Source organism: Strongylocentrotus purpuratus, unplaced genomic scaffold (genome assembly GCF_000002235.5).
Source record: "Strongylocentrotus purpuratus isolate Spur 01 unplaced genomic scaffold, Spur_5.0 spur5_scaffold_15, whole genome shotgun sequence".
Classification (NCBI taxonomy): Eukaryota; Metazoa; Echinodermata; class Echinoidea; order Camarodonta; family Strongylocentrotidae; genus Strongylocentrotus; species Strongylocentrotus purpuratus.
In genome coordinates, this window is record NW_022145600.1 from 6,271,190 (window position 1) to 6,297,633 (window position 26,444).

Here is a 26,444-nt window from a genome sequence, read left to right on the forward strand (position 1 = left end):
AAAACTAAGTCATGAGCATGAGATGGAGTTTTAGCATTAAACCGAGGTTCGCGATACAGGGGAAATCCCACTAAAATAAAAATGGATACAAAGCAACTTCATCGTCCCTATTTGAAACGGTCGATCTTTTGTATGCGGACTAGTTGGTGTCAACTTCTACTTTCATCTGTTCTAAGCATGACATTTGAGTTTGTTATCTTCATTTAATTTGCCTGCGTTTTGTTTTATTTTGTTATGCAATCATAATACCCTAATCATCTCAGGTACATTTTGCATATAACATTTCTTTGTATATTCAATAGTTTTTATATCTTTCTCTAACATGCCCCCCCCCTAAACCTTCCTTGTTCCTCTCCCCTTTCTATATCTCCATCTCTGCCCCATCTATATCCCTTCTTCCCCTAAACCTCTCTCCTCTTTGTCTCTTTTTCCTGTCTCTCTCTCTCTCTCCCCTTCTCTCTGTCTCTGTCTCTCTCTGTCTCTCTCTCACACACACATATTAGTATCATAATCTTTATGTAAAATAAAATAATATTACAGTAGGCCTAATAAATCTTGAACAAATCTGAATCAATCACATACACATTACAACAGCACATTGCAAATAATATCATATATTTCTCTTTCATTTTTATATACCCATTGCAAAAGCAACTTTATCCACATTCATTTTTACAAGTTTCCTCGTAAATCTGTACACATTTTTTCCTTACCTATATCCTTCCCCATATATAAATGTGCAATAGGCGATAACATACAACATGATTTTGTAGGAAAACACAACTTTTGGCAATAAGAAGGCTATCTTATAAGAAATTGATCACTGTTTTGGGAGCCATTATTTGCCTATGAAGTGTGGTACATGGTCTGTTCTGTTTTTGAACTTCTTCTGCACAATGCTCTGATAATCACAGACAAAACTAATTAATGTTGCTTAATTAATCACACACAAAAGAGGGATGAATTATATCTTATTTTCCATCAGCTTTGGGCCAGAAAAGCGTTAACTCATAAACACACTTTAATAACATAGAGTTAACATCTTTTTGACACATATTATGGCTTGTCATACCTAACAACACGCTATGTATAACAACTATTTTTAACAGGTGAATTAGACAATTTGTCCCCTGGCACCTAACAAAGATGTATGCATTAAATTTGATGAGATTACGAAAATGTCCTGTTATTACAAAGCCTAAATGGGAGGTCATCATGGCATGGAGTCTGGCTATGGTGGCATGAAAACAGGTATCCCTACTAGTAAACAAGATGGCCCTTCCCTACAGCATTCTACGACATGCGTTTACCACCGTTATAAATTGTTAACATGAAGATTTAACAATATCTGTAAACACAACCATGTCACTATTTCTGATATGCAAAAAAAGATAGCTTCATGGTGAGCTTCTTTTAAGGGTGGATGTGTGGAATTTGGAGGAGAAAACATATTTTGTCTGTAACTTTTACAAAAGTGTTGTATTGTAAAAGAGGCAATGGAATAGCTTTGTGTTATTTGCGCAAATATCAAACTTTAAAAAAAAAGTGCAATCAAATTACAGTCCTCCTGTAGGAATCTTGTAGGGCTGTGGTCTTTTTTTTTTTTTTGGTAAAATTTCCAAATATTTTTATTCATGAAAAATTCATGTCTAATTGTAAGCTAATTCAAATCTTTAAAAAAAAAAAAAAAAGTTTTCACTTTGAAAATTTAATTCACCTGAATTTGTTTCACTTGTGTGTTTATAACAAGCTCATAATTATCCAACATTTTAATTTGTTTTCCTTATCTATGATTATGAACCATTAGAAAGATTATAATTCAACTATGCATTGCATATTCCATTTATCCCTTAAATCATGTAAGGTAAATCATTCAAAAGATCAAGACATACCGATACTTTGTGTCAAAGTTATTCATGCGGAAGACAGAACTCTTATTGCCTTTATGATCTTTTCAAAACCTGGATTTAAAGAACAGTGGAAGCCTTCAAGTTTAGCGGTGAACTAGAAGGGCATTATTGCATACAATTTCAGTGCAAAAAGGATTTTCTTGATGACATAGAGCATGTGCAGTAAGGTATTTAGTGTTTTAGTTCAATATGCAGGAATTATCACAGCACATGTACTGTAATAAGGATATTTGTAAATAAAACAATTGGACATATAAACATGCAGTATTCAATATATGGACAGCCCGCTGCCGCAATTTTCAATCTTTTACAAAAGCTTTACAGAATTTTATAGAAATATTAGAAATATTATTCTAGCTATGTGTATTGCATGTGATAATGTGAGACAAAGTGTAACAATTAGTAAAGAGATTAATCTGTGACAGTAATATTAAGAATGTGTTGGGCTATCATCCGTAGCTAAAGGCCTAAAAAACACTGGATACTTATACCCTTTCAGTATTCAATGAGTAACAGGTTCTATATCGTACTCTTATATTGGGAATGTTTTCCAAACCATACCTGATTTGATCACACAGTAAATACCATCAAATACTCCCTAATAAAACAAAGAAAGACTGACAAAACATAAAAATGAAAGACCCCTTAAAAAGTTATTAATGAAAGAAGGTTTGAAAGCACTTTACCATCAATTAACAGACTTTGCAGTTTTGTAAAAATATATTCTACCATAAGGAGTAAGTATTCTTCATTTTAAAGTTACATAACAAAACAATGCTATTAAAAAGGAAATAAAACACTAGAAATAAACATGAAAATTAGATGCATTAACCCAAATGAAGAGCAGTCTTTCTTTTTCAGCATGTAAGACATTAAGTTTAACAAATGTTTTCTACTTGTACAGATTTTCATTTTACATAAAAATTGTTAAACTCTTGCCCAATAACTTAATCAATGTCCATCTTCAAATGCCAAATTCTTTACATGTCTCCAATTTATCACTTCTTCTTCTCTTTCATTACATTATGCGGTAGGAATTCAAAGAATTTAATGTTCAGGTACGTTTTGCCACAAAAGAGAAGTAAAATCTGCTATTAAAATATGAAAGCCTTTAAGACACTCTCTGTATTATTCTGACTGATTGTCATCACATTTCCTTAGAAGCAGAAGGGCATTAATGCTGTTTTTAGGAATTAAATTAAAAGCCCTTCTGGCTATCAGCGGTCTACACGATACCTTTAAAGGTTGACCAATGACCATCAAAATTAATACTACTTTCTCACGGTCAGGAAAATAAGTATGTGTAATGCCTCTTGGAATAGCTCCATAAATGCACACGATACAATTTAGTTTCTGGAGGCAAGCAAAGGAGTTACTGAAATTAATGATCTAAACCCATACTGGCACATGGTTTTGATTATCAAGATACATAGAAACAGTCCTTGTGACAAAGGTTGACTGTGGCAATCTCATGATTGTTCAATTAGTTGACCAAAGCAAACAAAGAGTTAAAGAGAAGGTCCAGTTCTGGGAAAGATGTAAATTGTGAACTTTTTATTACTTTTACCTCAGCGTGGAAGAGTATAATAGAAAGAAATGTCCCCTGAAGAGGGTGGCTCTTCAAATGCCCTCGTATTTGAAATAATGACAAGAACAACAACACAACTTTAATGCCACATGTTTATGTAGTCCCGTATACACATTTTTGTGTTAATTGCATGTGACCTTTTGCAAAACTGGGCTGATTTCTTATCATTTATATACTTGGTTGCTACATGACCAACTTTTTTCACTCTCTTCCACACAGTTTCTTTCAGAATGCAGTTGCATGACCAGAACTCAACTTTATCTTCAAAGTTTGCGACCATGATCAAATCAAAATTCCTTTTCCCTATCATTGTGAACTGGTATAATATAATCATCTGTGCCGATTCATAATATAAACAATAAGCATAATATCTATACAGGTACATCCTTTACACAAGTCAAAGTTAATATACAATTGTATCTATATACAAATATAAGAAAAATATTCACGACAACACCCAAACTTCTCTACGGAAAATAAAAATAAAAATAACTGCTAATATCCTCATAATATTGATGTATCTTGCAGTGGACTGTACCCCTTCATATTGAAACAGAAATCCCCAAAAAGGAATAACACAGTTACCGGTAATACTGATATCCTTTTTGGAAAATAAAGTTAAATGCAGTAACATGGAATTATGAAATTGCTCGGGCATCTACATGTACATGAACATGTAGATGTAAACCTATATTTTCAATTTCGACATAGAAGAGTTTTCAGAAGCCGTACAAAAATGTATATTCTATTGCTTTGATGTTACACGTGTATAGTGTTTTATTTTGCTAGTTAAAGTTAAACAGAAATATATTATGGAATGGTATAATTAGGTCAGATGTTTGCTAGTATCATCAATCAAATTTGATCAGAATCACTAAAGTTACATTAAAAAATTTGTTCAAATATCCCATCATTTCTCAGAAAATGATTTCTGCCAGCAGTTAGCAAACCTCCTCTCAATTCAAGCATAAACACTGGAATTTGATATATATTTCTGACAAATAAAGAAAATGTAGACAAAAAACGATCAAATAATGATGAGGTTGTGATACTTTAAAGATGTTCTTGCATGGGTATATAGTCGTTCATGAAGTAGGTAACTTGGCAATCACTGCATAACACTGAGCCAACAGGTATTACGCTCCTGTGCATACGTCCGTGTGCTGCCCTCTATATACCCACGCATGAGCATCTTTAACCCTTGTACAGTAAGATTGATTGATCTGTTATAACCATAAAGTGTATACAGACACAAAGAATTGTGACTTCTTGGTTTATCTAAAAAATTTAAGAAAAAATAACTTAGTTTAATGGGAATTCCAGGACCCACTCCAGATTTTTGGCTGTTTTGAACAACTCACAGGGAGGGAAGCACTGCTATGTCATCACGTACATCTAAAACTATGACATCTCTCCACAGTCAAGCTATTTCAGTTGCTGTTTAGGGTAATTAAGATGCACAGGTTTCCTCGTTGAATTCCTACATGTACATGTATGTGTGGAGCTGAGCTGCGAGACAAACATGTCCAACTCTGAAGGAGAGATTTGTAGCACTTCTCCATCGGAAGAAGCAAAACTTCCCTCTTTGAATTCTGTTTGAATTCCTTTGTGTAGGAATGGGCCGGAAGACTAGGATTGCAAAGCCCCACAAAAAACTGTCCAACTCTGAAGGAGACATTTGTGACACTTGATCACTAGGATAAGCAGAACTTCCCTCTTCGAAGTCCTATGTGTGGAACTGAGCAAGAAGATTAGGAACGCGAGACAAAAATGCCGTCCAACTCTGGAGGAATGATTTGCGACATTTCTTCGTCAGGGATGGAGGACGTGCGAGGTGCGGACGACGGCGTTTACCGGACATGGCTCAGATAAGTTACTGGTATGGCAATGATGACTCAGTCATAGGTAGGTATTCCCTTCCATTCTATTCACAAACATCTGCAGGTCAAAGAACAAAGGTCAAAGATCAAAAGTCAAAGATCAAAGAAACACGGATAATGATTTCATTGATTACAAAAGATCACCATGCATGTATGTTGCACAATGGTTTGTAGCAGAGTATTTCTTGACTCTGTCTTTGCTTTAATAAGTGCAGTACTTTTATTGGTACAAATATTTCAATCAATATTTTCTAAATTATTTATTTCAAGTGCACAGAATGCTTCATGTTCATGACTGCAAAATACAAAATATGTTTCAACAATGCAAGAAGATTTGCTAATGCAGTGCAGTTCATTCCCAATCTTTATATTATCATTTTCTGCATTCCACATTCCCACTTTAAAGGAGTAATATTTATTACTTCCCTCCTTCTTATATTCATGTTTGAATCTCACATGCTGTATAATATCCCACAGCTACATGTAAATTTCATAGTAGTTTTAAGACACAACTACATTTTTCATTAGATTTTTCTTGTTCTTGAAATGTGCAGAAATATAATTTACAACTTTGTAATGAATTACGCGTGAACCAAATTTAATACTTGGTAATTGGTGGAAAATGCAGAGCTTTACATAATTAAGGCCTATTGGTCATAACAATTGAGGCTTATCCTGGTGATTGACAACACCTTTTATTGGGTAAACACCCGAATGGCGTTGATCTCCCCATGAAAACCTACTATATAATTATATCCGTCATCACTATTTATTGGGCAAGTCCTGGTTATGTGGTCAATAGATGTCACATGCATGTACTTAATCAAAAGTGTTGCACATGCAGAGTTATCAACTGAGATCAAACAGCTGAGCTATTTTTACTTAGTAATTTGTTTAGTCTGATCAATGCACTAGTAGGGGTATAAACCAAATGAAAGGATGAGAAATATGAATAATCTTGGATCTTTTCCATAAAGTATGGAATAAAATAGCACAGACTTGCCTTGTCTTCATGTCTATTAACCAATATTTGTATAATCGCATGCTTTCTTTTTCCATGCCAAACTCACCTACAACTCTGTACATGAATTTAAACCCTTCCGCTCACATCACTATCGTAAGGTGGCAAGATGATGGCAGGAAGGCCGTGCATGCAATTATATAAGAATAAAACAAGAAACAAAATGAAAAGCAAAATAAATTCAAATGTTAGCAAACTATGTGTATGTTGTGCTATAAAGTTTGGAAGAGCTACAGAATACCCAATCCGCAAGACTAACCCTAACCCTGACCCTGACTCTAGGGCCCAAGCTCGACCTTAACTCTAATCCATATTTTAATCCTGACCCTAAACCTAATCCTGAACCCGACCCTAAAACACACCCTAATCCTTACCCTAATGCTAACCCTGACCCTAACACTAACCCTAATCCTAACCCTAATAGCGATAGCTCAGTTGGTAGAGCAGTGGTCTCATAATCCGGCGACCCGGGTTCGAAACCCAGTTGATGCGCTAGTGCCCTTTGGTAAGGCATTAATCCTCATTACCAGGTCCCTCAGAGAAGACCTAAAGCCTAACAAGCATTTACCGGGTATGCTTTCTTAGCAGTTAGGTAGAATAACCACCACTATCACTAACCCTAACCATTACCCTAACAATAACCATAACCATAACCCTAATCTAAACCCTAACCCTAATCCTAACCATGACCCTAACACTAACCTAACCCTAATCTTTACCCTAACTCTAACACGAGCCATAACACTTACACCGACCCTAACCCTTAGCAAAACCCTGACCACTATGTACTGACGCATGGATGGGTGTTCTGCAGTTACATCTCAAAATTTAATAGCACTGTAACACAAAAAACGTGAAGCAAAATCATAAGTGCGTTATCTAATTCACTCATCTTCATACAACTGAAGATAGTACAAGTGTATCTAAAAACCTGGTATTTGAGAATAGAAATCCTTTCTGTTGTATATAACGTATCGTTATCCATTGTTTGAATACAAAGTACCTTGCTTTTCAAATCCAGTGGTTTCATTGCACAAATAGAAAACCTGAGAACAATGACATTCAATAACAAATCTTAAATCAAAGTGAAGTACATTCGGGTTAGATTTGTGGTGAAATATACATATATTCAATACTAATACACAAATAACCAAAACGAAAGCAATATAACATTCTAGTTAGAATAACATAATATTGCACTGATTAAAATATCTATTTATAGCTTTTGGCAAGCAGTTATGTCAGCTGGGCCTGTACAAAAATATATATTTTAGCTCAACAAATGGCCCTTACTTGGCAAGTACATGTGCATTTTTTTTTCATTCCTGATTAAACAAACATTGATTATAATTGCGGCGGTGATAATTACAAACCTTCTTGGATATATAGCATATTTACAGATTAAAAGAGATATCCTAAATATATATATATAAAACTAAATTATTCATACCCCTCTTTAATTTGATGTTTTATTGTCCCCCAGGGAACTCAAGAATGAAAGGTGGACTGGTTGAATTAGGGCCTTTGTTGAATACTTTTAGATGTAAGCTTTAATAGGCCACATTCAGAAGAAAATTAAATCGGGACTTCAAAAAGTACAAAACTTAAAGGGTATGAATAATTTAGTTGATAACTATCATGTGCATGTCTATGATTTAATGCCCTCTGTCTCCAAAATTCCAATTTCCCTTTTAGCGGGCTTATGCAGTATTGACATGTGTCGTTCAAAACACATGACACATAACTATTGCTTCTTGTATCTGAACATTAATTGGCCCGAACGAAAGTAATACCCCATTTTATACAGGAAACGGTAAATGGTGTCTGCTAAGAATGCCACAGTTGTGCATCACATGCAACAAGTTATAAAGAGATACAAAGACGCTGTGTGAACAGGCTTTTTAACATCGCACTCTGTTTTGAACCTATCTTCTAGGTGGCGAAAGCATCGCTAATACTCTTTTTGCATGCAATCATTATTGGCAAAAACATTGTTGGGGTCAAAATAAAAGAAATAGCTTCTCAATTCTTGTAATGACGGTCACGAAAATTGGCCAAACCATTTGGGATTGACCCAATTATACAAGAGCTACATGATTGTATCTAATTATAAAAGGCCCCGGCAAAGTTGCGCATCATCACATACAGCAGGGTATAAAGAGATACAATGATGCCATATGAACAGGCTTCTTGACACTCACACTCTGTTCTAGACCCTTCTTCTTGGTGGCGATCGCATCGCTAATGGACTCAATCCACGATGCCATCTCTCCCGGCGTATAGGCCTGCAGGAAGGAGGAAACAAATGCAAAACTTATATTTATAGAAGTTGGGATCCGGTAAAGGTGTATAGAAATTTGTGAGCCTTGTCTTTTTTGTTTAAAGCCCCACTGCACTACTTACAGCTACTTGCGCCCTCTTTATAGCAAACAATGCCTAATCAGTGACCATTGGTCCGCCATGATCCTCTTTTTCTTATGTTAATTGAGAGCTGATTTGATGAGATAACCACCCATCAGTGACCTTGCAGGGTGGTCTAATCCCTCCTGTAAACTAGTACAGATGGGCTTTAATACTCTCATGTTCTGTGAAATAATTTTGATTGTAACATTTCTAAAAAGGCATTGTACGTTGCTGTTGGAAAATATATAGTATAGGTACGGTTCCCACAGAAATTTTCATTACATGAATTTCCAAGATATGAAGAGAATACCAAAAAAGAGAACCAAAGAACAAAACAAAACAAACTGAAGGAATAAGAAAAGAAAAAAGACATTGAGGAAAGTGGGACCTGAATTCTTAATTAATACTTTTCATGTTAGTTTTGCCAAATACTCCTGCAAACAAGAAGCCCCTACCAAAAAGGAAAAGAAGAATATCACTACAGACCAGAGCTGAAAATGTGCTCTGTTCCAATAAGGCCCTTCTGCGTCTTATTACCTGTACGAAGAACGTCCTTCCTGCACTGATGATTTCAAATAAGTTATCCCTCTGAATGCTGGGCCTGTGAATGATAAAATATGAAATATAAAACTACCATAAACATCATAATAAGTTGGTTGCTAAAAACACTTTCATTTCCACACCTTGGGAAACATTACTTGGTACTTGGTACTTGGTTGTTGTTCCTCCAAAAGATTCCTGGTGGAATTTAAACTGGAGGTCGTGGTGGCAGAGAGTGGACTTATTTCGGAAGGAGTGCTACTTTAAACTTTGCTGAGTCAGTCAGGGATACTACGGTCGGATTGAGATTATTCCATGCTTCGGTTGTGCGAGGAAAAAATGAGTTCTTGTATACATCCAATCTGGCTAATGGTATTTCAAACTGACTTGAGTGCCCGCGTCTGCTATGATCTGGTTTAGGTTTAATGTGGGTTCGGGGATCTATGTCCAGCTGGCCATGTAACATTTTGTGGAAACAGCTTAGACGGTGAGCTTCGCGTCTGTCTTGGAGGGAGTTCCACTTAAGAGAATTTAGAAGGTGGGTGACGCTTGCTTCTCTCTGATAAGTGCTTGTGACAAAACGGGCTGCCTGCCTCTGGACTCGTTCGATAGAAGAAATGTTCTTAGCTGTGTATGGGTCCCAAGCAGCAACTGCATAATCTAAGTGTGGCCTAACGAGAGTGAGATAGAGTTTCTCCTTAATGGAAGTTGAGCAGTGATGAAAGTTGCGTCTCAGAAAACTCAAAACCCCAATAGCTTTTGTTGTTGCGAGGTGAGTTTGGCCATTCCATCGGAGGTCGTTCTGGATCACAACACCAAGGTACTTTGTCTGCTTACATTCTTCCAGGGTGACACCAAGGAGGTTGTATGAAGATTTACCCGGTTTCTTCTTCCTGGTGACACGCATTGATTCACACTTCTTGGGGTTGAATTTCATGCCCCATTTCTGAGACCACTCCACCATTGCATCAAGGTCTTGTTGCAGGATGTCCACGTCGTTCACTGATTTCACTGGACGGTACAGCATGCAATCGTCTGCAAATAGCTTGGTGGTGCTTTTGACTTTGTCGTGAATGTCATTTATGAAGAGCAAGAACAAGTGGGGACCGAGCACAGTGCCTTGCGGGGTTCCACTTAGAACTGGCTTCCAGTCGGAATGTTTTCCGTTTACACATACGCGTTGAAGTCGTTTTGTAAGGAAATTTGTCACCCATCTTAAGTTATCTGAACGGATTCCATAATAATCTAGCTTGTGAAGTAACTTCTGGTGGGGGATGACATCAAAGGCTTTAGAAAAGTCAAGTGTTATCAAATCTGTGGTGGCTTTTTCATCTAGGTTCTTAGCCAGGTCGTTTATCGTCAAAATAAGTTGAGATTCACATGATCTGCGTGTTGATTTTCTGCCAGAATATCGAGTTCGTTAAGGTGGCTCATGAGGTTACTATCAATAATATGTTCCAATAGTTTACAACAGGTACTCGTGAGTGAAATAGGGCGGTAATTTGCTGGGTCAGTGGTAGAGCCCTTCTTAAAAAGTGGAGTGATATTTGCCTTTCTCCAGTCCAGTGGGAGATCACCAGAATCGAGTGACTGTTGGAAGATGAACTGCAAGATGGGAGCCAGTTCTTCTGCTGCAATTTTGAGAGCTTGGTTCTGAATCTGGTCCGGGCCGATGGCCTTGGTGACATTGATGTTAAGTAGTAGCTTCTTTACACCTTCGACGTCAACCCGGGTGGGAGGCATATCAGGAAAAGGGCTGGGTGGAAGGTTGGGGAGCGATGACGGTGACTTGTCTTCACGGGTAAATACACTTTGAAATTGATTGGCGAGGACTTCAGCTTTCTCCAGATCTTCAGAGATTAGCTTGCCTTCTACCTTAAGCATCTGGACACCGGTGTTGTCTGTCCGCCTTGATTTAACGTACCTCCAGAAGGCCTTCGGGTTATCACCCTCGAGGATTGAAGAGACATGTTGTCTGTGGGCGCTTCTAATGGTACGATCGATCTGCTTTCTTGCTTTGGTGAATTTGTCCCAATCCCGTTGTGCACCACTTCTCTTGGCATGAATATATAACTTCTCCTTTTTATTACATAGGCGTTTTAATTTCCCTGTAAACCATGGAGTACGTGCTCGGCCCTTTACAGTCTTGTGGGGAACATTATTTGTAACAATAGTTTCCAATGTGTCTCTTAACCAGGTCCAGTTTTCTTCTACGGATCTATTTCCTGGTTGGAGCTTGAAGAAATCTTCTCCAAGCTGTCTTGCCCGGTCTTTGAATTCCTCATTATCTACTTTATTCCAGAGGTGAAGTCTGCGGGGTGGTTTTGGAGGAACCGTGGTCTTAGTATGAAGTTTTGCTAGGATGACAAGGTGATCGCTAATTCCAGTACAAGAAGAGACTTCAGAAATTAAGTCTGGATGTGAAGTTAACAACAGGTCAAGGGTGTTTTCTGTGCCACTTGACTCGTCACGTCTAGTGGGAAAGGTGACTTTTTGAGACAAATGATTATTAATAAGAACTTGAGCTAGGGCATCCTGGAGGGCACCTTTAGGTTCACTTTGTGTTCCGTCTGACCAGTCTACACCCGGGACGTTGAAATCGCCGCCGAGGATGATGAGTGGAGAGCGTAACAAAGAGTTTATTTTTGAAAGTTGTGAGTCCAGGTCCTGGAGAGGTGCGACTTTTGAGTCAGGTGGGCGATAAAAACTTCCTATCTGCAGCGTCTGGCCTTGGAGGGTAGCTTGACACCATATTTGTTCAGAGTCAGTACCCAAATCAGTTCTTTCAAAACAAGGAATGGAGTCGTTGATGGCAATAAACACGCCACCTCCATGCGAATTTCTGTCCTTTCTAAAAACTTGAAGGTGAGGAGGGAAAATTTCGGCAGACTTGACTGACGGGTCCAGCCAAGATTCTATCAAATAATGATATCAGGATTCACAGTTTCAATGAGCGAAGTAATACCTGCAGTTTTTCCACTAATACTACGACAATTTATAAATGCAATTTGGATTCCAATGTGACCGGTGACGTTTCGGTGGGCTTTCTGCTTCTGGGTGTCTGGTCTAGGTTTAGGTGTATTTCCATCGATGGGACTTGGGGTGATTTTCTTACTAGTCTTTCCATCCTTCCCAACAATTGTCCAGGTATTATCTATTCTTGTGAGTTTCAATGGGGGAAGAGGGTTTCTGTCCATTTTGATTGGAGTCTTACGAGTCTTATGAGGTAACTTACTAGGTCCGGAACGGATAGGGCTAGATGATCGTGGGTTCGTGTGGTTCCACTGGTCTTCGTTCAAGGAAGTAAGACTTTCAAAGGGATTTAATCCTGACAGATCAGAGTCAGTTGATGAATCAAGAAATGAACTAGTAGCAGAGTTCATAACATCACACAGAGGGCAAAGCCAAATGGCGTTTGAGTTTTCAGCATGAAAATTTAAGGTGTTATTTGACACATTTGAACAGTTTAAATGAAACCAGCTTGTACACTCTGAGCACTGAATGCCGGAATCTTTCACAGCGCGCGAGCATAGCCCACAAGGATATTTGGGCTTACGTCCACGTTGCCGTTGGTGTACTTTTGGCCCAGGGCCTGGGTTGAGGCTAATGTCCCCAGCCAATAAATTTATTATAATGAGCAGTGGTAGACGACCCCTAGGATGGCCCAGGAAGGGGGTAGATGAATGTTTTAGCCCATTTCCTCGAAATACATTTAGTGCAGACGAATAAGAGATTATGTACGCAGCTCGTAAATCAGTTTGGAATGCTGACATTTTCAACATGCACATATCATGATGGGGGGCAAAGTGAGAGTCAAAAAAAGGAACAATCCTACCGTAAGTCTTCTGGGTGTATCTTGACAAACCATGAATGCCAGGGTAAGGGTCCCTTTCACATTCTCGGTAGGTCCGTAGTCCAAGTTGGAAGAAGGAAATCAATAAGAGCAGGCAGAGTGCTGGCATTGATGATTCTCGCTGCTTTTCGCTTTCAGTAGATCTTGTACCGGATCCGCGTCGTCCATGTCCGGTGAGAAACATGTCGTCGATGTAGGGCTGCTAAGTGCTACTAGACTATCTAACAAAGTTAGCGCTTGCTTTCAAATTTACGACGGAAGTTAAAAATATTTCAAAAATTTGAAGTCTAAAAAGTTACTAATAAAATTTTGTCCACAAGTATCAGTTTGGAATAATTTATTCAGGCGATAAAAATACATATAAAAGTTCACAATACGAAGTAGAAGTCTAAAATGTGCGATGTCGTAAGATCCAAGATGGCGCGGGAGATATTCGACACGTCGCGTGTATGTTGAATACGTCGCTGTGTAGCGTGGTGTACGTATTCGTCGCTGTGTATAAGACACTACGCTGTGTGTTGTGCGAATAGACGAGTGGCGGGAAATTTGCTTCACCGAAAATTTCCAAAGTTAAAACCGCTGTAAAGCAGGAAGATGTCCATTAAAAAGCACAAAACTAATCTTGATTTGTAGCATAAAGATTACTTTTCACGATGAGATGTTAAAAACAACTTAGAAGGTTAAAATTCGCGAAAAGAAAATAGAAAATAAAATGTAAAACGGGAGCTCCAGAAAAACACGTCCACTCTCGACCACTCTCGTCCACTCTCGACTTCCAGTCAGGTATTTTTCCCCGACGTCCGCACCCCGGTGACTTAAGCTCACGCATGCCAGATATTCTCCACTCCTGACGATGGATAGTCAACCTGTTCGAAACGTTGAGCCACTCCAGCCACTCATCCTCTCCAAGGGCTATAGTTCTCCTTAGAACTATAAGCTAAGAAAGATAACCAACAGTCTTTTTCAAGACTACACAAACAGTCCTTTTCAGGACTACACACCCTCGAGAAAGATTACCGAGAGTCCTTTTCAGGACTCCTCAATCCTCTCTCTCTCTTTTACTTTGGGGTTATTTGTTGGAGGAGGACCTGTGGAAACTCTTGGTAGATATCCCCAATATATGCATGGTTCAGCATTCTTTCAAAAGGACCATCCCACTTCCCTGCTCAATACACAATAAGTTTATGCAGTTTTTTTAATGATGTTGACTATACACAATAAGAGTTTTAGCTCATCCACATGATTATTGGAAAATGGTTTAGAAACAATGCAAGTAAAATACAGAATAAGGCTTCTATCAATTACATTTGTCTCATAACTAAAGCAGCACTTCGCCTTACATGTGCATGGTAGTCCGACCACCATGTCTGCAGCTAGGATATCACAATCAAGTTTCAGGAACTACAGTGAAACCTGTATATAAAGACCGCCCCAGGGAGACAAGAAAAGTGGTCTTCATAGGCAGGTGGTCTTTATGTACAGGTTCCTTTAGTGCATGTTTGGTTAGAAACCATTTTCAAGGGAAACCAAAAATGTGATCTTTGTATACGGGTGGTCACTAAAGCAGGTTTGACTGTATTTATAATATGAAAAATAAATCCAACCCTTGTAATAAGTTCATTGGTAGTGGTATGAAAGCAGAGAAATAAGATCAACAGAATTGCAAAAGTTTGATATTAAATCAGACTAATAATCAGAAAGTTATGAGTGTTTGAAATATGAGATCACTAAAGTCAATGCAAATCTCAAATTGACATTTTGGTCAGGGGACTGTGATGTAGTCAGGGATAACTCCTCTCCTGTTTGTTGGGTAAAAAAATATCATCAATTTCTGTTTGTCTCCTGAATGCCCTCTCCCTTGCCTCACTACTCAAAATAAATTATGGATACTGGATAGCATATTATTATAGGTGCTCTAAAGAGAAAAGACCCTCCTGAGTAATACACTTTTGAAGAAGAAAAAAAAAAAAAAAAAAAAAAAATTTGAGGTTGGGAACAAATGGGAAAGTTGTCCGCCACTACATCACAGTGACATTACCAATTCAGCCAATTTGAGGAGCCCGTGCCTATAGTGATTGCAACTTTCAAAAATTCACAACTCTCATTTTGGGGCCTTTTTCTGATTTTTGCTGCTTTCTTCTAGAGAAGTTTGCTATCAAGGTTGGATTTTCTTCCCCAGGGTGAATAGCCACCACCTATACTTACAGCACAAAACTACTTACCCATGCTCTGCTACTTTGCATGATGATATCTCCTTCAGGGGAATCATTCTGATTGGAATTTTCTCCTGTTACAAAATATTAAAAAAATTATAAAAAAAATTACTTTCTTAAAGGCAATGATTAAAGGCATAACAAAAATGTGTGGACGCAGCAGCGTCGGAACGCTGCTGAATCCCAAGTACCCCTCCGATACAATAATAATGATATGTCTTGTTAACCCAGGGTAGCTTCATCAGTATTATTATACTTTTCTCCGTGAGGGCCCTGCAATCGTATTATTACCCCCAGCTTTAGCTCATGCAAGCTTCTCTGTTGATTTCATTAAATGAAAATACAGAGGGGAAAATAAGAAAAGATAGAAACCTGTTTAAAAACTTTTATGTTATTTTCTGTTTTGGGGAAATCTATACTGAGTCATACTTTTTGAAGATTTTCTAACCAAATAGCAAGCATTCCCAATCAGATGATCACAAGGACAAGGTGTAGTATTTGATGCCTCGAATAAAGCCATTCTGTTTCAATGATCAATTTTTTAAAAGCGTAACTGGTTATATTTTCTCACCTGATCTGATTTGTAGTATGATATTCCTTGATCATCTAAGATGAAGTATCTCCTTTTCCAACTTTTCCTCTGCAAAAATATAACATAGAAATTACTAAAATAATAAGACATAAGAAGATCACATTCCTCCCCCGAATATATGCTTTGTAATTTTACTAATATTTGGGTGAAGTTGAATACATCATTTATATTATTTTTAAATTTCATGCAAGTGTGCAGATAGAAAATGATCTAATCATGGGAACATAAGTGGTAATAATATATCCTCAAATCTCTTTGTATATTTCATATTATATCTCATCATTCTAGACCTCTTTATAATACAGACATAGAATTATCTCTGAGCAAGTCTCCTTGCTTTGTATTGATCATTTTTTATGCCATGTTTTTACCAAAACAGAGAGTGGGCGGAGATTGAACTTAATGTCTAGACAGCCATCAACAAACATATATCAAATATCAAGTATTTGGTTGTTTTGAAATGATGGCACCAACACAGTAATGTCTTTCCAAATAACAAACAGAGTGGGCAAACTTCAAACATTGATTTCGGCTTTATAGATTCATATTACACTTTCTTACACATCCTCCATTACATGAAGAATTTGCTCAAACTTTCCCTGATCCGTTGCTCATAATTGTTTGCTTTTATTGAGAACAATTTTAAGATCAGGACGGTAGAGTTCCCTTTAAGCCCTTGAGCATCATTGAGTATGCACATGCCCTTTCACATCTCATTTCCTCCACATTGTCTCCTGGGGTGTGTTTCACAAAAACTAAGATCAACTTTAAGTTGGACTTAACTACGGCAGGCCATTCATGCCACTAGTTCCTCTAACCATTCCTGGCATTGATTTCTCAAGGGACGTACAAATCGTGGTCACAAATCTACATTTTTTGATAATTCATTATTGAAGGAAAAATTATTATCTGAAGATCATAATTGAGAAACCAATGGTGAGAGCAACCAGTAGCATGAATGGCCTGTCATAGTTAAGACAAACTTAAAGTTAATCTTAGTCTTTGTTAAACACTCCCCTGGAGTTGTACATGTATAGGAAGTCTCCTTCCGGAAAGAATTGATTGATGTAAAGAGAGACTGGAAAATGAATATCAAACTTCATCCAAAATGCCTCACGAAATGGGATCATCAAAATGATTACCAAATCAACAAGAGCGACAAAAAGACAAATATGAGATTAAATTTAAGGCAAGGTGATAGAAATTTTTAGTTGGTGTAGCGATACTCAGGTTTTATTAAATGGTGAAATATTTGAAAGTTTATGATCATTTTTGCTAAAATAATTGACAGTTTCTGATTACTAAAATATGTTAAAATTTATGATCATTCTTGCTAAAAATATTTGACAGTTTATGATCATTCTAACTGCTATTCGTGATGTCTAACGAGATGATCGATCAGGGAAAAACATGCATGTGAAAACACAAGTAAGCCTCTAAGCCTTAGAGCATCATACAGCAAGCATAGACCCTATTGCATCCAATTTCCTCAAAAATTATCTTCTAAAGGTAAACATGGATACCCCCCCCCCCCCCCGGATGATTGACGGGCTGGAAACGAGGCACTAGCCATATCTTCTAACAAGCTAATACCTTCTTCCGTAAATGTATCCTAGCCATGTATTTACCGCTAGCAAGGTGCGAAGAGGGCCGTTAATTGCCTGGCAAGTTGCTGATAATTACCTTACATCCTTTTTCGATCTAGATTTCCAGTCATGTCTCTCTATCCCGTTGGTAACCCTTGCCATACATGTTGAATTTATACTAGTATAATTAAACTTTGAGGGCAATAACATTTGAAAATTGGCCTGCTCAGATGTCTGACACGGTTAATAATGTTGTTTGTTGAACAATAGCCCCAATCCAAGTTTCTCGTTAATCTCTAACCCTAACCCTCTAACCTTAAACATAACCTAAAATTAAAATGCAACCTTAAAGAGAAGGTTGAGTTCTGGGAAGAGGTGAAAAATAATTTGTGAGCATTACTCATTCTTATTATGCAAGTGTGGAAGAACATCAGTTAAGACATGTTCCCTGAAAAGCATGGCTCTTCAAATTCCTTCATATTCTAAATATGCATGTAAAATCGTAAAAATCGGGGGGCCGGCTTTTTACGCCACGTGTTCGTGTAGTCCCATATACATCTTTCTGTGCAAGTGTTTGTAACTTTACCAAGACTTGGCCAAATTTCTTATCATTTTGATGATTCGAGAACCTTGCAATACACACAAATTCTTTTATGCTAGATGATCAACCTTTTCTGGTCGGTTCCACACCGTTTCTTTCACAATGCAATCGCATGACCAGAACTCAACTTCATCTTTAACCCTAACGCTTTACATTTGACAAAATAAAGCCCAGAGCAAATGTCGCCAGGCGAAAAGTCTGTTAAGTGATCAAAGATGATCCTAATTTTGAATTTCAACAGACAAGCTGAACTTACTCAAGTGATGTGCCGAGTCACTTCTGCTACATAAATACTGGGGAGTGTTTCACAAAGACTAAGATCGACTTTAAGTTGGACTAAACTATGGTAGGCCATTCGTGCCACTGGTTGCTCTCACCCTAATGATCTTTAGATAATATTTTTCCTTCAATAATGAACTATAAAAATATGAAAGTTCTGTATATTTGTGACCATGAACTGTACGTTCCTTGAGAGACCAACGCCAGTAAATGGTGAGAGCGAACAGTGGCATGAGCGGCCTGCCATAGTAAAGTCCAACTTAAAGTCCATCTTCGCCTTTGTGGAACACTCCCCTGGTCTAATGCAATAAATGTTCCAACTGAATCAATGACAGGGCCGGGTGTGAACATCTTCATAGGGATTGATTCGGTTTAATTAGGCCATAATTTTCTCACTTCCTGGTTGCTCTGACTTGCACATTGTGTTTTCCGAAAGGAGGATTAATGACAGACTAGACTTTTGAGGGGAACATAAAAATCATCTTGTTCTGAGCCCTGTTTCATAAAACTTGTTATCAATAAAAAGTGCTACATTTCTATGACAAATTTGCTCTCAGCCAATCAAAGGAATACTCTCCCTCAATGGATTAAGAAAGCAGTTCTGCTGAAGTGTTAAAAAACAATCTTAAGAAATATCTGTTTGATTTAGCTTATAATTGATTACCATAACCTTTCATGTCTGTACCTTTCCTATATCGCACTTTTGTATATATTATGTATCATGTATTTCATCTTTTGCACAAGCTGCGCCTTGAGCATTTGACTGTTAAGTGGATTTGGCGCCTTATAAATCTTATGTATTAATATTATTATTATTGTTACTTGTTATTGACAACAAGTTTTATGAAACATGACCCTGGTAAAGCCTCATTGCTTTGCATGCCATGTCATTTTCACCTCACAGGATTACATTGTAGTGTGAATTAGCCCATGAGAATCCCAATAGAGTGTGAAAAGGCCTCCTAAATCCGATTCAATCTGTATTACATATTTGTGCCTAACCTCACCATTACATCTTTCCCCATGCATCATCCCAGCTCAAAACAAAAGAATTAAGTGTATAATAAAAATAATAATATTGAATTCTTATATAGCGCACGTATTGACCTTGCAAGGTCCTCAAGGCGCTCCAACATTACCCGGCTATGCTAAGCTATGCTAGGTTAACAAGGTGTGAATGAGCCCTGATAATCCTATTCTATCTACACTGAATACCCCTGAATCCTTATCACTGCGCCTTTCTTCATGCATCATCCCAGCTCAAAACAAAAGAATTAAGTTTTAATACAAGATGTGAATGAGCCAAGATAATCCCATTCAATCTACACTGGATACCCCTGCCTCCTTACCACTGCGCCTTGCTTCACACACCATCCGGACTCGATGATATTCCTTCCGGGAAAGAGTCGTGCCGCTGTCTTGTCCATCGAACCGGCCACGTGCTTGGGTGAACTCTCCGACGACGGTGCTTCCCGCGTGTAGACGTTGACCTCCTCGTCACTTTCGCTCTCACCGCTGAGTTGAGCTCCTGGCTGTCAAGGTCAAAGGTCATTAAGAATGAGAAAGTTATTGACACAAATGTACATAATGTATATTCCATCACCTATGAATATATATACGTGGGCTCACAAAATATTGTCAACAATGAAGTGTTTTTTTTTTTACTCCAAATTTCTTTGTGATCGCATATTGCACAAAAAAATAAAAATAATAATGATATATCGGAAAATGTACAATGTTTAAATTTGACCCCAAAAGATGCGTGCATGCACAAAGGCAAGATACCCAAATACCCACATTCATGCAAGAAGAAAATAAAACATTGGAGAAACAAGGAGAAAAGTAATTCCATTCTAATTTAAAGTGATAAAAACAAAACTGATAAGAAAGTAATGGACTCATCTGATTGTTTATAAAGAAGAGCAAATAATGATACAAATTTTGTTTTTTTAACCCCCATTCATGATTTGCAAAATGCACTAAGGTAATGGAACTGGAAAAAAAGAGGGACCGGTATTCATATTTTCATTAAAATCAAGTAATTAGTGCCCACATTAATGGGTAAAATTCTATGACATATTAGTATATAATGAAATCAAGAATCACATCTAAAACCACTGTTAGGTTGTAATTCTACTTCTTTTTTTTTTAAAGAAAAAGAAAATGTGGAGGGTTTCAAATTGTCCAAACTTTGTCATGAACTGAATACAAAGTATGCTAACAAAATTTGCCAGAGTAAATCAAAATATGTGCACTTTTGGCAGTCGGTCAAATATTTTTGATGTATGTCATAATCTTGAACACATTCTACAGAAGTAAGTCCTAACGAGAGTTTACCGAAAGTTGAACTGCCCCCAAGTGCATGCCCCAACACCATATATGGTAAAAAAGGCAAGCCCTAAAGAACAAAGAAATGTTTGTTCTCATGAATTTTAGCAGAACTAGTGTTGGGGGGTACTCCCCAAATATCTTACTACACCAATTGAAATCATTGGTTAGGTTTTATTGCCAGCGCTCGTAAAGTTTTTGGACGACAACCGCAGCACATGACTCATGATCTCGTATGGAAGAAACTGAAATCTGCGTCATGAGGGATTGTGGTTGCCGTGGAAATAAATCTAGGTATACATTTTTTCTTTTTCTTCTTTCCTTCTCCTAGAAAAAAGCTAGTTTTGGTCATGTTATGCTTGGTACCTCGAATTGTGAGAACTTAGGGATTTTCCAACCTGTTAGCAGGGCCAGGGGGAGGGGGAACCAGGAGGGGGGCAGATGGGGTATATCAACCTGCTCATCTTTACAGGCTGAGAAATTAATATTTATATATTTACTGAATACAAAATCAGAAACAATTTGAAAACATACATTTTTTGTTTCTTCCAAAACAGGTTTCCAGGTTTTATCAACACATAAGCTCACCAGTTTATCACCTAATAGAAAAACCCATATCTGTTCATGACAAACACAATGCCCATGCTGTTACAAGCACATGCAGAACAACAAAATACCAGACAAATTTTGTAATGCATGTATTACTTCTTTTCGAACAGACACAACAAATTTCAAACTCTTCAGTAACCAAAACTAAATCACAATGGTGGAAACCTAACATGTAAAACCACTTGATAGAATGTGAGAAAGGGAGAGAGAGAGAGAGAAAGAGATAGAGGGGGAGGGAGAGAGAGAGGGAGAGAGAGAGAGAGAGAAAGAGAGAGAGAGGGAAAGAGAGAGAGAGAGAGAGAGAGAGAGAGAAAGAAAGAAAGAAAGAAAAAAGAGAGGGAAAGAGAGAGAGAGAGAGAGAGAGACCAAGATTATACATGACGATAAAGTGGAATAGAAATGTTGGTGTTCATATGAGTTGGTGTTCATACGGAAAGAAAAAAAAGTTGGTGGCTGTGGCATTTTCCTCACTTTGTCGAGGGCAGTGTTCAGTCTCATTTTCCTTTATTTAAAATTTCTTTTCCTTTTATTCAACCCCCAAGTTAAAGTATATCTTAGTTTTACTATTTTTCAAAATACTTTGATTTTTTTTCTTTTCAAAATGCCTTGGTGAATGTGTACCGGTAGTTAATATACCTGTATAGTTATTTTCAAAAGTGTATCATTTAAAGGAGTCATATTTAAGAACAACATGTATTTTTCTGCGGCTCATACAAAATTTGGTGAATAATAATTAATTTATGTAAATTTCATGTCATTCAATTGCCTTGAAATCCAACAAGAAGGTTCAATAACTCAATCAGTTAATTCAAAACTACATTAGAGTTGAATTTTATTTTTTAATCAGATGGTCAAATGCATAATTCCCTTTAAGTTCTGAAGGCTTAAGACGTCGCTATGGTAATTTTAAATTGGATTTAGAACATTTTATGCACCTTACAAGTGTGTTTTATATGCATTAGAATTTTTAGATAAAAGATATATGCATGATGAAATTTAATTATTGTCTTGTGAATTCCTGTCATGAAAACTTGAGTAAGAAGCATGCCCATGGGTTGTTGATCTCCCCAAAATGGATGCAGAGCTGCATGATCAAGGATATATCACAGAGCTTAGCGCCATCCAACTCTTTGGTAGAGACCTATTTGGCCATAGTACGAGAGACTGACATTCAAGACCGACAGCCTATGAGACCTACGGCTAACAATTTACCAACAGCCTACAAAACGGACACTTTCAACCTTGCAGGCCTTCTGAAAATTTATTGGAGGGTTCATGAAACCGATGACTCATGAAAATAACATGCAAGTCTTGTGGTCCTTCTTGCAACTTTAATGAGAGTTTATGAGACCAACAATGTCGGTCTTGTGGACTGCGGGTCTATTGGGATATCTCTGATCTAGCATACCCATCAGACCAACAGCCTATAAAACTAACACTGTCGACCTTGCAGGCCTTCTAAAAGTTATCTGTGTTTTCATGATACCAATGGCCCACAGTACCAATATCTTGGTGCTGTGGGCCCCTGACAACTTAAGTTACGAGGGTTCACGAAGACGACTTTGTTGGTCTTGTGGGCTATTAGTCTATTGGGATGTCTCTGATCTGGTTAAAGGTTACATGCCCATATAGAGAGCACATCTAGTCTACAAATGAGATACCAGGTCTTGGTCTTGCTCCAGGTGCCTGGATCAATACGGACAAGCGCAGGCTGATGCGAACTGATGCGAAATGTTGCGGATATTTTCTCTCTTGAACTACCACTCCATAGCATCAAACCCAATCTTACCTTGACTAATGATTCCAAATGATTCTTGATGATATTCTTTTCATCCCACTGGACGCATGAAAAAAGTTAGAAATAAGAATCTTCTAAAATTAGGACTCTTCTAAAATTAGGACTCTACATCCATACATGATGCTTCTCTCACATATCTTACATCAGATTTGTTAATAGCAAGGATAATGCATACTTGAAAGCTTTTGGGTATGCTCCTGTATAAGCCAAAATATTTGCTTTAATACAGATATATATTTTGCGTATCAGAGACCCAAAGCCATGTTTGCGAGTCATAACTTTCGCGAATGACCACAGGCTACTCATAGTCACTTCTGTATATCCTCTACGCCCCCACTGACAGAAGACACGCAACTGGTTTTGTACATTGCATGCACACATTGAATTCTTTGTTTTATTTCAAAATAGAAACTTCTAAGGGGGCATTAGAGGAATGAATAAAAATCACTAAAGGCAATCGAAACATGACAAACTAGATGGAATTCGACTGCGCGCAGTCGAAAATGATGCCTCCGTCACAGAGCAATTTTACAAACCAAAACAGAACACATTTTTCGAATTCAAGTTCAATTGTAATCCATTAACAGGTTCTCAGAATATCGTGATTACAAGCAATTTCTCATTGATCTTTGACCTCATGACCCTAAAATCTACTCAGTTCATTGGCTCTGCAAGATGTCCTGAGTTAAATAGTAATCCATCTGTCAGTTCTAATGAGAATGTGTTCACAAGCTATTTCTGCATACATAATGAGCCCATGACCTTTGACCTTATGAACCAAGAATCTACTCAGTTCATTGGCTCTGCAAGTAACATACATGACCTAATTTTGGCAGGAATCCATCAATCGGTTCTTGAGAACGCGATCACGAGCTGTTTTTGCATACATAATGTGCGTTGTGGCCTTTGACCTTTGACCTCGTGACCCCAAAATCTAATCAGTTCATCTGCTCTGCAAGTAACATACATGACCTAAGTTTAGCAGCAATCGATCAATCGGTTCTTGAGATAATGCAATCACGAGCTGTTTTTGCATACATAATGTGCGCTGTGGCCTTTGACCTTTGACCTCGTGACCCCAAAATCTAATCACTTCATCGGTTCTGCAAGTAACATACATGACCTAAGTTTGGCAGCAATCCATCACTCGGTTCTTGAGATAACGCGATCACGAGCTATTTTTGCATACATAATGAGCCCTGTGACCTTTGACCTTTAACCTCATGACCCCAAAATCTAATCAGTTCTTTGACTCTGCAAGTAACATACATGACCAAAGTTTGGCAGGAATCCATCAATCGGTTCTTCAGATAACGCGATCACGAGCTGTTTTTGCATACATAATGAGCCCTGTGACCTTTGACCTTTGACCTCGTAACCCCAAAATCTAATCAGTTCATCGGCTCTGCAAGATACATACATGACCAAAGTTTGGCAGGAATCCATCAATCAGTTCTTCAGATAACGCGATCACGAGAACGGGACGTACGTACAGGTACGTACGTACGTACAGACGTACGTACGTACAGACGTACGTACGTACAGACGGACGGACGGACGGACAACCCGAAAACATAATGCCTCCGGCTACTTCGTAACGGAGGCATAAAAAGGATTAAAGATGAGAAAATGCAACTACAGTGTACTCTACCACAATGATTTTGTATTTTTTTGTATTTTTGGGTGATAGTGAAAAAAGGGGGAAAAGAGAGATATACCATGCAGTAGTCCTTAAATTAAAGCACAGCACAATTCTAGAAGTAGCCATTTTAACAATTGAATTGTCCTAAAGGGAAAATACTTCTAAAATACCAGGCAGTATTCCTACATGGACATTTTTTTACTCCATAGTTTCTTTCATAAAAGAAAAAGGGGAGTGTTCCTTTTGATGGCTAACAGACAGCGTTCAATGATCTACTAATAATAGAAGCAATTATAGAATTTCCTAACATTATTACCACAGGACATTGTTATAATTAAGTTCACATGGCTCTAGTGCATCATTGCAGGCCTCATATTTAACAAGCAAGTCAATGCTATGCTTAATCAACCGAAGCACAGTACGAATCTAGAAATAGCCATTTTTAAATTCCATTATTGTTTGATTACTGGGAAGCTAGAAAATTGTGAATCCGTATTAAAGGGATCGTTTAACAATGTTAAATCTGAGATACACGGTCCTACATGTTACCAGTGTCTGTGATATGGTGTAATATTGAAGCCCTAAAAAAAAATCGCGCTTCAAAATGATCAAGAAGTGCCTCAAAAAAATTAAAAAACCTTTGAGTGACCGGTTTTACCATACTCGTTTTCCCCAATAGACTGTAGTGTTATGAAAAACGTTCGGCGAACGGTTTTCAAAATTTGTAATTCCAATCATTAATATCTTGATAATTAGACAGGCGATCGGCTTGTAAAAGTCATGGAGTTCCTGACTGACCTAAAGGTTTATAATTATCATTGCAGCATGAGCTAAATCAAGGGTTATTTCTAAAGGATCTAAGACAAAGTTACTGGATCCCTTTAAAGAATTGATAAACAAATCTATGATTTTCTTACACACATATTGTTCTGATTTGCAGCAGATTTACACAACACACTTTATGAAATTTTCAAAAGTGATATCTCTTTATCACTCCTAAATCCTGGCCTTCAAATACCTCTAACAAAAAATTTGAAGATGTGACCAAGCCATGTGATCATGCTTCTTTGCCAGGCACAATTTTCTTGCTTTGAAAATGAATACTTTCTAGGCTGCACTTATATTGTTTTGAAACCAGAGTAGCATTAAAGGGATCGTTTAACAATGTTAAATCTGAGATACACGGTCCTATATCTTACCAGTGTCTGTGATATGGTGTAATATTGAAGCCCTAAAAAAAATCGCGCTTCAAAATGATGAAGAAGTGCCTCAAAAAAGTTAAAATCTTTGAGTGACCGGTTTTACCATACTCGTTTTCCCCAATAGACTGTAGTGTTATGAAAACCGTCAGGCGAACGGTTTTCAAAATTTGTTATTCCAATCATTAATATCTTGATAATCAGACAGGCGATCGGCTTGTAAAAGTCATGGAGTTCCTGACTGACCTAAAGGTTTATAATTATCATTGCAGCATGAGCTAAATCAAGGATTATTTCTAAAGGATCTAAGACAAAGTTACCGGATCCCTTTAATTAACATACTTTCACATAAAGTTAACACCCGTCAAGCTCTCAAACAAAACATATTAGGGGGAAAAACCC

The 26,444-nt window shown here is 37.6% G+C and overlaps 1 protein-coding gene across 6 annotated transcripts in view; it reads right to left on the minus strand.

The window, feature by feature from the left end:
* Nucleotides 1–1,301: 1,301 nt before the first annotated feature.
* Nucleotides 1,302–26,444, minus strand: part of LOC100888170 (pleckstrin homology domain-containing family A member 2) — a 60,949-nt gene continuing 35,806 nt past the window's right edge. For 2 of the 6 annotated variants that reach the window (XM_030985444.1, XM_030985446.1), the window contains 7 exons: nucleotides 19,816–19,998; nucleotides 15,980–16,048; nucleotides 15,418–15,482; nucleotides 9,340–9,403; nucleotides 8,601–8,684; nucleotides 7,331–7,445; nucleotides 1,302–5,436 (listed from right to left, as the gene is read on the minus strand). In XM_030985444.1, coding sequence (XP_030841304.1) covers nucleotides 7,377–7,445; nucleotides 8,601–8,684; nucleotides 9,340–9,403; nucleotides 15,418–15,482; nucleotides 15,980–16,048; nucleotides 19,816–19,998 — 534 coding nt within the window. In that variant the 3' untranslated portion in view covers nucleotides 1,302–5,436; nucleotides 7,331–7,376. Of the gene's footprint in view, nucleotides 5,437–6,448; nucleotides 6,491–7,330; nucleotides 7,446–8,600; nucleotides 8,685–9,339; nucleotides 9,404–15,417; nucleotides 15,483–15,979; nucleotides 16,049–19,815; nucleotides 19,999–23,192; nucleotides 23,241–26,444 lie in introns of all 6 variants that reach the window. The other 4 variants (XM_030985445.1, XM_011684562.2, XM_011684560.2 and 1 more) reach the window with 4 other exon arrangements.